Genomic DNA, 14,326 nt, shown 5'->3' on the forward strand with positions numbered 1-14,326 from the left:
GACCGGCCGACCGGGGGGGGGTGGTAGGGTTGCCAACGAACAAAAGTAGTAGTCAAATACGTTGGGTTTACCCCAAGACTACAATGACCATGAAGCCTTGCGCTGGCACCAGTGCGCATGCGTATACGCGCCGATGGATTTTTTTTTCTCTCTCTACAAATCCTATTCTTTGCGATTCTGTTCGGGGAGGGGTGTTAATCACGAACGCTATATAGGTGATAAGTGGCTAATACACTCAATTTCGTTTCTAAAAGGGTTTATCAAACGAATTTAATATTAAACACAGCGCATATTTTCCTCGCATGAATATAGCGATAAGTCAATTATCAGGGGAGCTTGAAGTAAGTGTTGAACGAACTTCCAGTAGAAGTGGTAGAGGCAGGTTCGGCATTATCATTTAAAAGAAAAATTGGATAGGTATATAGTCAAGAAAGAATGGAGGGTTATGGGCTGAGTGCAGGTTGGTGGTACTAGGTGAAAGTAGCATTCGGCACGGACTAGGAGGGCAGAAATCGCCTATTTCCGTGCTGTAATTATTATATGGTTATATAAGTCAATTGCATCATAACATTTTAAGTAACGTTTGGATATTAAACACACAGCACATATTTTCTCCGTATAAACATATAAAATCATTGCAACACACCAATATCGCTGAATCAGTGGGAGGCCCGAGCTTATTTTCCTGCATCAAGACGGTCCCATCGAGGGGTGCTGGGAGACAGCGATACTCGAAGGAGGTTCCTTATGTCCAGACTATTCCGCAATTTAGTTTTCGTTGCATTCATTGCAGAGATATGTTGGAAATGGAAGCAACATTTTCAGTGCTTTTGTGGCTATCTCAAGATATTTAGCCTTGACTTTGATCCAGAATGCCGGCAGAGATGTTACGTCAAACATACTTTTCAGCCCGCCGTCATTTGCAAGCTCGAGAAGTTGATCTTCTTCCCGCGCTGACATGGATGACGTGTGTGTAATAACCTCGCATGCATTCAAACTCAACAGTGGGCGTGACAGGGAATGAGGAAAGGTGCAGCTGACTCCTATCGCCAAATCATATCGTTTCCTTGTGGCCCGGTGGTTGGGGACCGCTGCCCTAGACGACAGCGAGCCGAGCGACCCTGAGGGTGGCCGGGGGGCTACATAAACAAAGGAAGTGGTGGTAGAGGCAGATACATTACAGACATTTAAGAAACTCTTAGATAAGCACATAGATGATAGAAAAACTGAGGCCAATATAGGAGGGAAGTTGCAAACAACAGGAATTCTGCAGATGCTGGAAATTCAAGCAACACACATAAAAGCTGCCTGCTGCTTTCACCAGCAACTTCTATGTGTTGCTAGGAGGGAAGCTCCTAGTCAGAGTAAGTCACAAGGTCAGTGCAACATCATAGGCTAAAGGGCCTGTATGAAGTTGGAGTGTTCGATGTAAAATAAAACAGACTATAAAAATGTAGCATTTATTGACTTGATAGGACAAGCAGGAAGTTAAAATACAGGAACAATAATTAAAAAGGCCTAAAAGGGTGATCACATAACTACTACTACAAAAGAGACATATGAGTAGAACTGCATTAGCTTACATAATTATTGTCAACTTTTTTTAAAAAAATATTGCATCTGAGGGGTTGTAACTCTTAAGATGACAGCAAAAGAGAATTAGTCTCCACATTAACAGTGGTCTTTATAATACATAATATACAATTTTAACTTCATAGAATGGAATAAATAAGTTAGCAATGTACTAGAATTTTATAAGTAGAAGGCAAACATAAGTTACATTTAAATGACAAACCTTTAGTAAAGAGGAAATACACTTTTGTTTATGACAGTACTTAGTTGTAAGAAAATGTTCAGCCAAACTACAAATAGCTGTTGATAAGGGAATAGTGAAGAGACTCACAATAGGACAGATGGTAAAAAAGCAAAGATAGCGTGCAGTCAGAGTCAGGAAGGACAGGCAGATGATAGGACATAATTTCAGCCCGCGGGATGAGTATCAGTGTATTAGGGATGCAGAATCAAAAAGGGTAGCAAATACAGTACTCAAAGTGTTAATCTCAATGCACAAAGTACAACAAATAAGGTGGGTGATCTTGTTGCATTATTACAGATGGTCAGGCATCTCTGAATCGTGGCTGAAAGACGCTTTTAGTTGGGAACTAAATGACCAAGGTTACATGTTGTACTGGAGGGATAGGAAGGAAGGTAGATAGAGGGGGTTGACATGGCTCTGCTGGTAAAGAATGGCACCAAAGCAGTAGAAAGATCTGAGATAGGATCAGAAGATGTTGAATCCTTGTGGGCTGAGTTAAGAAACTGCAAAGATAAAAAGACCCCAATGGTATTTATATACAGGCCTCCCAATAGTAGCTGGGATGTGGACCACAAATTAAAACAGGAAATAGAAAAGGTGTGTCAAAAGGGCAATGTTATGATAGCCATGGGGTATCCCAACAATGCAGGTCAATTGAGAAAAATCAGGTTGGTAATGGATCTCAAGAGAGTGAGTTTGTTGAATGCTATGAGATGACTTTTTAAGAGCAGTTTGTTGCTGAGCCTACTCAAGGATCAACTATACTGTATTGGGTGTTAAGTACTGAACCAAAGGTGATTAGAGAGCTCAAGGTAAAAGAACCCTTAGGAGATGGTGATCACAGTATGATTTGAGTTCAACTTGAAATTTGATAGGGAGAAAGTAAAGCCTGGCAGAACAGTATTTCAGTGGAGTATAGGAAATTACAGAAATATGAGAGGGGACTTTGGTCAAAGTAACTTGGAAGGAGATGCTGGCAGGGAAGCCAGCAGAGCAGCAATGGCTTGAATTTCGGGGTAAAATGAGGAAGGTACTGTATAGATGTATTCCAAAAACAAAGAAATACTCAAATGGCAAAATAGTACAAACGTGGATGAAAGGGAAGTCAAAGCTAATGTAAAAACAAGAGAGGGCATACAACAAAGCAAAGACTAGTGGGAAGACAGAGGATTGGGAAATCCCTGCAGAAAGTAACTAGAAGAATCATTAGGAGCAAAAAGATGAAATGTCAAAGCAGCAAGCTAGCAAACAATATCAAAGTGGATAGTAAAATCTTTTTCAAGAATGTAAAAAAAAGAGAGAGGAGAGTGGCTATAGGACCACTAGAAAATGAGGCTGGAGAAAGGCCAAGACCTAAGGGTACAGAAGTCACCCGGACCAGATGAACTGCACTATAGAGTTCTGAAAGTGATTGTGGAGGCATTAGTAATGATCTTTCAAAAATCATTGGACACTGGCATGATGCCAGAGGATTGGAAAATTGCAAATGCCACTCCATTCTTTAAGAAAGGAAGGCGGCAGCAGAAAGGAAATTGTAGATCAGTTAGTCTAACCTCAGTGGTTGGGAAGCTGTTGGAGTCAATTGTTAAGGGTTATGGGTCACTTGGAAACACAGGGCAAGTTAGGACAAAGTCAGCATGGTTTCCTTCAAGGAAAATCTTGCCTGACAAAGCTGTTGGAATTCCTTAAGGAGATTACACATAGGATAGATAAAGGAGATGCCATGAATGTTGCATATTTGGACTTTCAGAAGGCCTTTGACAAGGTGCCACACATGAGGCTGCTAACCAAGTTAAGAGCCCATGGTCTTGCAGGAGAGTTACTGAAATGGTTAGAGCAGTGGCTGATTGGTAGGATTCAACAAGTGGGAGGATAAGAACCTTTTCTGGTTAGCTGCCAGTGAGTAGTAGTGTTTCATAGAGGTCAATGTTGTCACTTCTTGTGCTGTGTATCAATAATTTTGATGATGGAAAAGATGGTTTTGTTGCCAAGTTTGCAGGTGGAGGGGCAGGTAATATTGAAGAAACAGGTAGGCTGCAGAAGGACTCGAACAGATTAGGAGAATGGGCAAGAGTGGAAAATTAAATACAATGTTGGAAAATGCGTAGTCATGATAGAAATAAATGTACAGACTATTTTCTAAATGGGGAGAGATGCAAAGGGAAATCAGAAATCAGAGATGCAAAGGGACTTGGGTGTTCTTGTGCAGAACTACCTAAAAGTTTACTTGCAGGTAGAGTCAGTGGTGAGGAAGGCAAACGTGATGTTAGCATTCATTTCAAGAGGTCTAGAATACAAGAGTAGGGATCCGATTCTGAGGCTTTATAAGGCACAGGTGAAACCTCACCTTGAGTACTGTGTACAGCTTTGGGCTCCTCAACTAACAAAAGATGTGCTGGCATTGGAGAGGGTTCAGAGGAGGTTCACAAGGATGATTCTGGCAATGAAAGGATTATCATACAAGGAATGTTTGATAGCTCTGGGTCTGTACTTGCTGGAATTGAGAAGGATAGAGGGGATCTTACTGAAACCTTTCAAATGTTGAAAGGCCTAGACAGAATAGATGTGTAGATGCAGAGAAATTTCTTTAGCCAGAGGGTGGTAAATTTGTGGAATTTATTATCACAGGCAGCTGTAATAGGAGGCCAGGTTGTTGGGCATATTTAAGGCAGAGCTTGCTAGGTTCTTGATTGGACATGGCTTCAGGGAGTACAGGTAGTGGGGCTGAGGAGATGGAAAAAAGGATCAGCCATGATTCAATGGCGGAGCACATGCGACAGGCCGAATTTTGGTCCTATGTTTTATGGTTTTACATATAATACAAGAGGTCCTGGGAATAATGAATTTAATAAAGAATTGAGGATGAATCTTCCAGGGGCTAGAGTCATATACAACAAAAGAATAAGTTTGTAATCCAGTCATTAATCTAAGCACAACTACTGCTTAAATGAACTTCCTTCTACTACATCAGCGGTGTACTACACAGATAATTGCACTTTCTAAATTTCAGTTTGCAATTCACTGGGTAAGCTACCCCAGCCTACATGCAACAAGACTTGGTCAGAGTAGATGCTTGCTCAGATGTATGATGTGAATATTAATTGCTAATGAAGTACTGGGCACTGTAATCCCCACCAAAACAGAGCTTAATTACACTCAGTGGAGGAACAACAACTTTTATTACATCTGGGTAGTGTCCAACCTGATAGCATGAACATGGATTTTCTAACTTCCAGTAATTTCCTCTCCCCACCACCATCCCTCTGGCCATGCTCACCCTTTTTCCATTCCCATTTTGGCTCCCCTTTCACCCTCTTACCTCTTCCACTGATCACCTGCCAGCTTCTCCCTCTCCCCATCTACTTATTCCAGTTTCTTCTCCCTTCCTTTCCAGTCATGAAGGAAATCAGCTCAAAACATGACTGTATTCCCTTCCATAGATGCTGCCTGACTTGCTGAGTTCCTCAAGATTTCCAGCATCTAGCTTATAAAGCAAATCTGAACATTCATGAATAAGCCACAATTTAAGTTTTACACTGTTTCCTCACATTTTTATGGAGAGAATACAAAGAAAATCAGCACACCAATGGGAAAGTTTGGTTAAGAGGACGAATTACAGGTATTCACACTCCTTTCACAGCCAAACTAAAGAGATCTGATCCAGTAAAGTACAAATATGGCAAAAATGATAAAGGACTATGAAATAATAAAGTAACTATATTCATTGATGTATGACTTCATAAATGGAGGGCATAAATTAAATTTAAAAATAGCAAAATAACAATGAAAACTAATGATCAAACTCAGAAGGCTGTTCAATGGAGAAAGTCATGAATGCATAATCTATAAAAGCCTTGATAAGGGAGAAGGGGAGGAAACTTAAGGAGCAAAGACCGAGACACTGTGGATGTGCAATGGGCCAAATGGTTTGCTTTTGGAGAATTCTACAAATCATAATTATCTGTACAGTTTCAATGATCAGTTATAAAAATGCTCAGTAACACAGAAATTAATAGAAAATAGTTCTCTGCAATTCTATGGTAAACAAATGAATACAAACAGATTTCACTGTAGTCAAATAATAGTTGTACATTATTAATAACAATTTCGATGAAGAGAACTTTCTGACTGACCATGCAAAACAGTAAATCTCACTAGATTATTCATAGATAAAGGTTTCAATTTCTTCCTTGATGGGTACTTCAGATCTCTCACAATGTGCATGAATATCACATTTTAAACCTATCTCACATTCACAGTTTCTAAACTTTGATATCTCTGCCTTAGCTTTTCTCCACTGTTTATTAATGTCCATTATTTTTTCCCCAATATATCGATTGACTTTATTTAATCGCTTATGGATCTCATTGTCATCTTTGGCATCTTGTCGTATTCTGTTCAGCAATTGCTCTGTAGAAGAAACAGAATTTTGGTTAGTCTCATCAATGTGAATATAAAATATCAAGAGGTCTGATTTGTAGGAATTTATGTGGTTTTGAGAACAAATACAGTTCATCAGCTTAGCTCAGAAGCACCATTCTTGTCATTGTCATAGTTGAAATTATGCTAAACTCCAGTCCAGTGCACCTGGGTGACAGACTTGAGTGGAATACCAACACAGAGGTTGTGTACAAGAAGGGCTAGTGTCACCTCTACTTCCTGTGGAGTCTGAGGTCTTTTGTAGGCCTCTCCTTCATATGTTCTACCAGTTTGTTGTCACCAGTACAATCTTCCTTGCAGCGGTATGCTGGGGCAATGGCATTAACAAACACGATGCCAACAAGTTCAATAAACTGATTAGAAAGGCTGGCTCTGTTATAGGAGTCAAACTGGACACACTGGAAGCTGTGGTAGAACAAAGGACCCTCTGGAAAATCCTGGCAATTCTGAACAATGTTTCTCACCCTCTGAATGCCACCTTGGCTGAACAGAGGAGCACTTATAGTAAGTAACAGACTACGACAACTGCGCTGCTCCAAAGAGTACTGAGGTCATTCCTGCCCTCAGCCATTAGGCTCTATAATGAGTCATAGTCACATACTTTATTGATCCTGGGGAAAATTGGTTTTCGTTACAGTTGCACCATAAATAATTAAATAGTATAAAACCATAAATAATTAAATAGCAATATGTAAATTATGAAGTAAGTCCGGGACCAGCCTATTGGCTGAGGGTGTCTGACCCTCCAAGGGAGGAGTTGTAAAGTTTGATGGCCACAGGCAGGAATGACTTCCTATGACGCTCTGTGTTGCATCTCGGTGGAGTGAGTCTCTGGCTGAATGTACTCCTGTGCCCAACCAGTACATTATGTAGTGGATGGCAGACATTGTCCAAGATGGTATGCAACTTAGACAGCATCCTCTTTTCAGACACCACCGTCAGAGAGTCCAGTTCCATCCCCACAACATCACTGGCCTTACGAATGAGTTTGTTGATTCTGTTGGTGTCTGCTACCCTCAGCCTGCTGCCCCAGCACACAACAGCAAACATGATCGCACTGGCCACCACAGACTCGTAGAACATCCTCAGCATGGTCCTGCAGATGTTAAAGGACCTCAGTCTCCTCAGGAAATAGAGACAGCTCTGACCCTTCTTGTAGACAGCCTCAGTGTTCTTTGACCAGTCCAGTTTATTATCAATTCGTATCCCCAGGTATTTGTAATCCTCCACCATGTCCACACTGACCCCCGGATGGAAACAGGGGTTACCGGTACCTTAGATCTCCTCAGGTCTACCACCAGCTCCTTAGTCTTTTTCACATTAAGCTGCAGATAATTCTGCTCACACCATGTGACAAAGTTTCCTACCATAGCCCTGTACTCAGCCTCATCTCCCTTGCTGATGCACCCAACTATGGCAGAGTCATCAGAAAACTTCTGAAGATGACAAGACTCTCTGCAGTAGTTGAAGTCAACCTATAGCGGGGAAGTGATTGACCCCCCCCCTTCCCCCACCAGTTAGACTGTTTGTGGGAAGTTTTTTATTCTTTCTTACTTTTCTTATATTTATATTTGTGCACTTGTATTGCTACAGTGACATTGTAATTTCCTTTGGGATCAATAAAGTATAATTTATCTACTTAAGGTTATAATTTAGGCTAACTGTTCACCACACTTTTGAAAGGTCAATGCACAGTCAGAGGAGTTGCTTTTCAGATCAGTTGCATAATCATAACCTCATCTACCTATTTGGATCTTTGTAAAATGTTGGCATCCTGATGCTGAGGATCACATCAGTGATGTAACCTGGGGTCATCAGGTGTTTCGGGTCTTTCAACATCAACACCCTCACCCAGATGACCCAGCCAGGGTTGATCAGCTCCTGGCTTGTTTCCCAGCAGCATTGGTCCATGGTTCACACCTCTTGATCTGTAGCCATCTGGAGGCTTGCTCAGCAGCCTCTATTATAGTCCTGATGGGTCTTTTCTTTGCAGCCATGGAGAAGGTAGGTTCGGCACAGCAAGCGGCAAACAAAACCTCTATATTCCACCTCTATGGATTTGCATCTTGCCCTCCGCCCTTCTCTGCAACTGCTCTGGACATTAAATCAGTAGAACTGCCTCCAGTTCAGCAAGCATAAATGCTGAGTTTTGGGGCACTCGTACAACACAAGGCACTATATTGGACAGCAAGTCTTCAGAAGTGGTTAATCTACAGCTTAAGAAAATGCCAGCAGGGAAGCAATGGGTGACTGGCAGTTAGTTGACAGGAAGCAGTCATAAGGCCTTAACTGCATGTCTCCAAAACCATTTATTTGTGTAAGAAAGTGGTGCAGGTGTATGCATCTCTGAAGAGTTCACTTAAATCCAAGATCAGGTACAGTGGGCGAGTCAACTCCATAAGGATGCATGAGCAAAAGTCCAAGGGAATTAGCAGTAGGAGATTTAATGGGGAAGACAATATACAGGCACTTCAGTGGTCATAAATGAGCATCCTGAGTGGTATATTAACTCTGGCATCAGGGTCAAAGAGCCACAGGGCATTCTCAAAGAGAAGAGTAAATAATCAGAAAATGTGGTTGTGCATATTGCTACTAATAGTGTAGGTAAAAAGGACAAGTATTGAGGGAGAAAGCTGAGGAAAAATATCAATCCTAAAGGCAGAACAGAGAGGGTACAATACAGGAAATTCAAGGCTACATCACACCTATTGTAATGCAGAGAACAACTAAACCAGGATTTGAGCATTGATCAGAATGTGGGGACAGGGTATACGACGTTGCTATCAAAAAGACATGTTTGAAAGAGAACTGGAAATTCAACATTCCAGAGTACAGGATCATAATCAATAAATACCGCTTAAAGTATGAAAGACAGATAAGGTGTGAATTTTAAAATGTGCCCAGAAGAGTTTTGTAAACCTGTATGTGGATATTCCTGTTTGAGAAGGAGTAGCAACACACACAAAATGCTGGAGGAACTCAGTTGGCCAGGTAGCATCTATGGAAAGAAGTACAATCGACATTTCAGGCAGAGACCCTTCTGTCCTGCCAAAGGGTCTGGGCCCAAAAAGTCAACTGTACTTTTTTTTTCCATAGATGCTGCCTGGCCTGCTGAGTTCCTCCAGCATTTTGTGTATGTTGCTTGAATTTCCAGCATTTGCAGATTTTCTCTTGTTTGAGAAGGGGTAGTACTGGTCTAACCTTAGGGAATTCAGCAAGGAAGCACTTTGAAAATGACCATGGCTGCAAGTTTCATCATAGCTGTGAAAGGAGATAAGGATGGTCCAGGAATCTGACTAAAATAGACAGAGCAGCTAATTGCACTAAATCTACATCCAACAACTTGGGAGTCATTCAAAAGTGAAAAAAAAGGGTTCACAGCCAGAGGTGAGAGTAATGGACATTAAGTACAAGAATTTCTGCATTTTAAAGGATAGTTTCCATTTAAAATAATTAAAAAAGCAACATAAAAGGCAGGTATAGAGAGAAGTGAAAAAAGAATAAAAGTAGTAACTAGAGAAGGGGAATGAAATATTACTGCAAGACAAGAAAATACTGAATTATTTTGAATGCAAACACAAGGAAATCTGCAGATGCTGAAATTTCAAGCAACACACATAAAAGTTGATGGTGAACGCAGCAGGCCAGGCAACATCTCTTGGAAGAGGTACAGTTGACGTTTCAGGCCGAGACCCTTCATCAGGACTAACTGAAAGAAGAGCTTAGCCGCCTGGCCTGCTGCATTCACCAGCAACTTTTATGTGAATTATTTTGAATATATGTTAAGGGCAAGAGGGCAACTAAGGAAACAGAAGTATGATTAAATTGGCAGTCTGTGCTGAGAAGAACTGATGCAGATTCTCAACTTGAAATATCGACTTACATCTTTAGCCTCTATAGATGTTGCTAAACCCAAGGAGTTAGTCCAATGTTTGATGGATACTTTGAGGCAGCAGGTCTGATGCACATTTCACTAGGCCCCATGTGGGAAATTAGTATAAAAGGCTAGAGCCCATGGGACGCAAGTAAAACTGGCTTGTTAGGAAGCAGAGGTGATAGAGAGTTGGTTTTATGACCAGAAATCTGTAATCAGAAATTCCCCACAGGGATCAGTAAAGAATCTTCATTATTTGCTATGTATTTTAATAAATTAGATACTTGTATAGGAGGCATGATTAGTAAATTTGCAAAAAAAAAAATTATTTGGAAGAGAATATTTGTAAGCTACAGTGAGACTGTTCAGTTGAGAAAATGGACAATTATGGGGAGTCAAGTTCTATGGATATATTTTCCTTGGAACAGAGGTGGTGGGCCTGTGTTTTAACAGAAAGCAGCAGAAGAGGACAAGGTTTACAAGGGAATCTGAGAAAGAGCTTTTTCCATCAAGAGGGCGAATGCAATCTGAAGGCACTGCTCAGTGGGTGATAGTGACAGCACTCTCACAATTAATATTATCAGCATGTAGATAACACTTGAATCCCCAACACATGGAAGGATATAAACCAAGTGATATTAAATGGAAATAATTTACTTGTATTTAATGGTTGACACGAAATGGTGGGCTGCAGGGTCTGTTTGTGTTGTTTGAATCGATGACAATGACTACATGAAGGAGAATACAAATTCTACAAGAATAAAACAAACAGCAATGATGCATGGAAGAATAAATCATTTAATAGATAAGCAGACAAACATTAACCAAGTGACAGAAAAAAACTAAGCAACTTACAAACCACCACTAATTAGCATGAAAAGTTGAAAATAAACAAGATAACACAGACCATAAAATTAGAAAGAGTAAAAATGTACAAATTTGTCTCATTTCATGCCTGGTTAATTATCAGCCTATAGTTAAGATATGTACTATGAATTTTGACATATCCTATGTCACCACATACAACCCTGCCCCTGAGATTCTTTTCCTGCAGGCATACTCAGCAAATCTAGAGAATAGTAACTGTAGACAGGATCAATGGACAGCAAACTGCAAATATTAATAAACAGTAATAAATAACAAGCATAAAATAACATGGGCAACTCTATGCAGGCTGCAGAAAACTATCAATTTTCCTCTTAAATATACTCTTGATATTTTTTGCCTTTTTTTAAAGAAATTATGTTCCCTATAATTCATCTTTAGAGGAGCTAGAAGGACAAGCTTCAAGGTCATCTTTCATCTGTCATGATATTCTTATGAAATTTATGGAACAGGACTGCAATGGTGATGTGGGTAGGTGGGGTGAGTGAAGGAACAAAACTGATTGACTGCTACAGTACATAGCACAGCAACGTTAGTTACCTATTCAAGGTTATTGCCATTTGCGCATTGGAGGGGTGGGGGGGGAGCATGATGTTTTTGTTTTTCTTTGAACAGATAAGTTTGATAGCTGTTTATTTCATGGCTGTCTATGGGGAAGATGAATTTCAGGGTTGTATGCTACATACTTCAATAATAAATGTATTTCGAATCTTTGAAGATTAATTTACAGCAAATGAAGACAGAAGCAGTTCAAGCAAAATAGTAAAAGGTCTTCCAAAGCTCTTTCAGAACCCAATTATACTAATCTCAGATCACTGAAGACTATAGATACTAGCCACCTTGCCAAAAACAGCCAGAATTTCATTAAATAACTGAAAAGACCACGATCAATAAACACAAAGCAGCCACAACAGAGCATGGAGATCTTCATAACCAAATAGTTAATAAAGTGATCAAATTAAAAATGACTAACGGTCCAAAACCAGAAACAAACCTTTCAGAATAGTGCAGCACTAAGTGGCAGCAGATACATTTTGCACTTTGCTGTGTGCATTTGAGACTTTGGGAGCTGGTACAGAGACAATGGGCAAGGGGTCTGTTTCCATGCTATACGACAGCATGACTAAAGTATAACTGCTACAAAAAGAGAAATCCACATTTATATAAACAGTATGGATAAAAATGATTTCTCAGTTATTCAACAGAATAAAGAGCTGGGGGGAGGGGATGGAGGATAGCTACATAGTGATAGGTGAAACTAGGCAGGTAGGAAATATAAGACCATAAGACAAAGGAGCAGAAGCAGGCCATTCGGCCCATCGAGTCTGCTCTGCCATTTTATCATGAGCTGATCCATTCTCCTATTTAGTCCCGCTCCCCTGCCTTCTCACCATAACCTTTGATGCCCTGGCTACTCAGATACCTGTCAATCTCTGCCTTAAATATACCCAATGACTTGGCCTCCACTGCTGCCCGCGGCAACAAATTCCATAGATTCACCACCCTCTAAAAATATTTCTTCGTATTTCTGTTCTGAATGGGCGCGCTTCAATCCTTAAGTCATGCCCTCTCGTACTAGACTCCCCCATCATGGGAAACAACTTTGCCACATCCACTCTGTCCATGCCTTTTAACATTCGAAATGTTTCTATGAGATCTCCCCTCATTCTTCTAAACTCCAAGGAATACAGTCCAAGAGCGGACAAACGTTCCTCATATGTTAACCCTCTCATTCCTGGAATCATTCTAGTGAATCTTCTCTGTACCCTCTCCAACGTCAGCACATCCTTTCTTAAATAAGGAGACCAAAACTGCCCACAGTACTCCAAGTGAGGTCTCACCAGCGCCTTATAGAGCCTCAACATCACATCCCTGCTCCTATACTCTATTCCTCTAGAAATGAATTCCAACATTGCATTCGCCTTCTTCACTACTGACTCAATCTGGAGGCTAACTTTAAGGGTATCCTGTACGAGGACTCCCAAGTCCCTTTGCATCTCAGAACTTTGAATTCTTTCCCCATTTAAATAATAGTCTGCCCGTTTATTTTTTCTGCCAAAAGAAAAGGCTGGAGTGGAAGGAATCTGAAAGAAGAGGAGAGAGGACCATAGAGGTGAGAAGCAGTTAAAGGTCACAGTGAGGAATAGAGGAGAATGTGTTTACTGGAAGGAGAAATTGATACTCATGCCATCAGGTGGGAGGTTACCCCAACAGAATACAAGGTTCACTCTGAGGGTGGTCTTGCTGTGGCAGAACAGGTGTCCATGGATTGATGTTTGGCTACTGGAAAGTTCTGCTTTTGATGGTGCAGAGGTGTTTGACAAAGTGGTCCCCCAATTTACCTTGGGTCTCACCAACGTAGAGAAGGCTGCATCCGGAGTACTAGATTCAAAGATTTCTAGGTGAATGGTTAGATGTAGCACTTTGGACACTTTTCAAGGCTAAGTGCTGGGAGGGACGAATGAACAAGGGAAATCACAGAGGGAACGATCCCTCAGAAAGCAGAGAGAGAGGGAAGTAAAGAATAGTGGTAGGATCCCTTTGGAGATGGCAGAAGTTGCGGAAAATAATGCTTTGGATGCGGAGGCTCATGGGGTGGTAGGCAAGGACGAGGAAATCTATCACTCTTAAGGCAAGATGGGGTGAGTGCAGACATTCGGGTAAGCATCAGTGGTGGAAGAAGGGAAACTGTGTTCTTTGAAGGAGGACATCTTTGATTTTTGAAGTTAGCTGATTTTGGGCTGTTATGAAAATGAGTAATAGTTTGGAGCAGAAAGGAACATGCTGCCAACATCTCTGATGTCATGGAAAGGAAAGCAGCATCTTGGGAACAGATGTAGTAGAGACAAAGGAACTGAGAAAGGGAATAGCATTTTTTAAGGAATCCTGGAGGGAAGAGGTATAGTAAAGATAATTGTGGGTACTAGTAAGTTCATAAAATGTCAGTTGACAGTTTGTCTTCAGAGATGGAGACAGAGATAGAGAAAGGGAAAGGACATGTCAGAAATTGACCGAGGGAATTTAAGGGGAGAGTGAAAGCTTGAGGCAAATGATCTTTGACAATCAACTGCGATTTAGAAAACACATCCAATTCCTACCAGACATTGAAGTTAGCTGATTTTGGGCCGTAATAAAATGAGTAATAGTTTGATCAGAGCAGAAAGGAACATGCTATCAGCACTTAATATACAAATGAGTCAGAAGAAATTCTACCAGATGTTATGGGGTAACTGATCAAAAAAAGTGCAATTTAATAACAGCGCCTTCTACACAAATTTGACACCGACTAGCACAATAAATTCCCTTTCAAA

The 14,326-nt window shown here is 40.8% G+C and overlaps 1 protein-coding gene across 1 annotated transcript in view; it reads right to left on the reverse strand.

Moving 5' to 3' along the window:
* Nucleotides 1–1,446: 1,446 nt before the first annotated feature.
* bend5 (BEN domain containing 5) overlaps nucleotides 1,447–14,326 on the reverse strand; it is a 48,773-nt gene continuing 35,893 nt past the window's right edge. Inside the window, exon 6 of the mRNA XM_072252665.1 lies at nucleotides 1,447–6,226. Coding sequence (XP_072108766.1) covers nucleotides 5,976–6,226 — 251 coding nt within the window. The 3' untranslated portion in view covers nucleotides 1,447–5,975. The remainder of the gene's footprint in view (nucleotides 6,227–14,326) is intronic.

This window comes from Mobula birostris, chromosome 1 (assembly GCF_030028105.1).
Source record: "Mobula birostris isolate sMobBir1 chromosome 1, sMobBir1.hap1, whole genome shotgun sequence".
NCBI classification, from domain to species: domain Eukaryota; kingdom Metazoa; phylum Chordata; class Chondrichthyes; order Myliobatiformes; family Myliobatidae; genus Mobula; species Mobula birostris.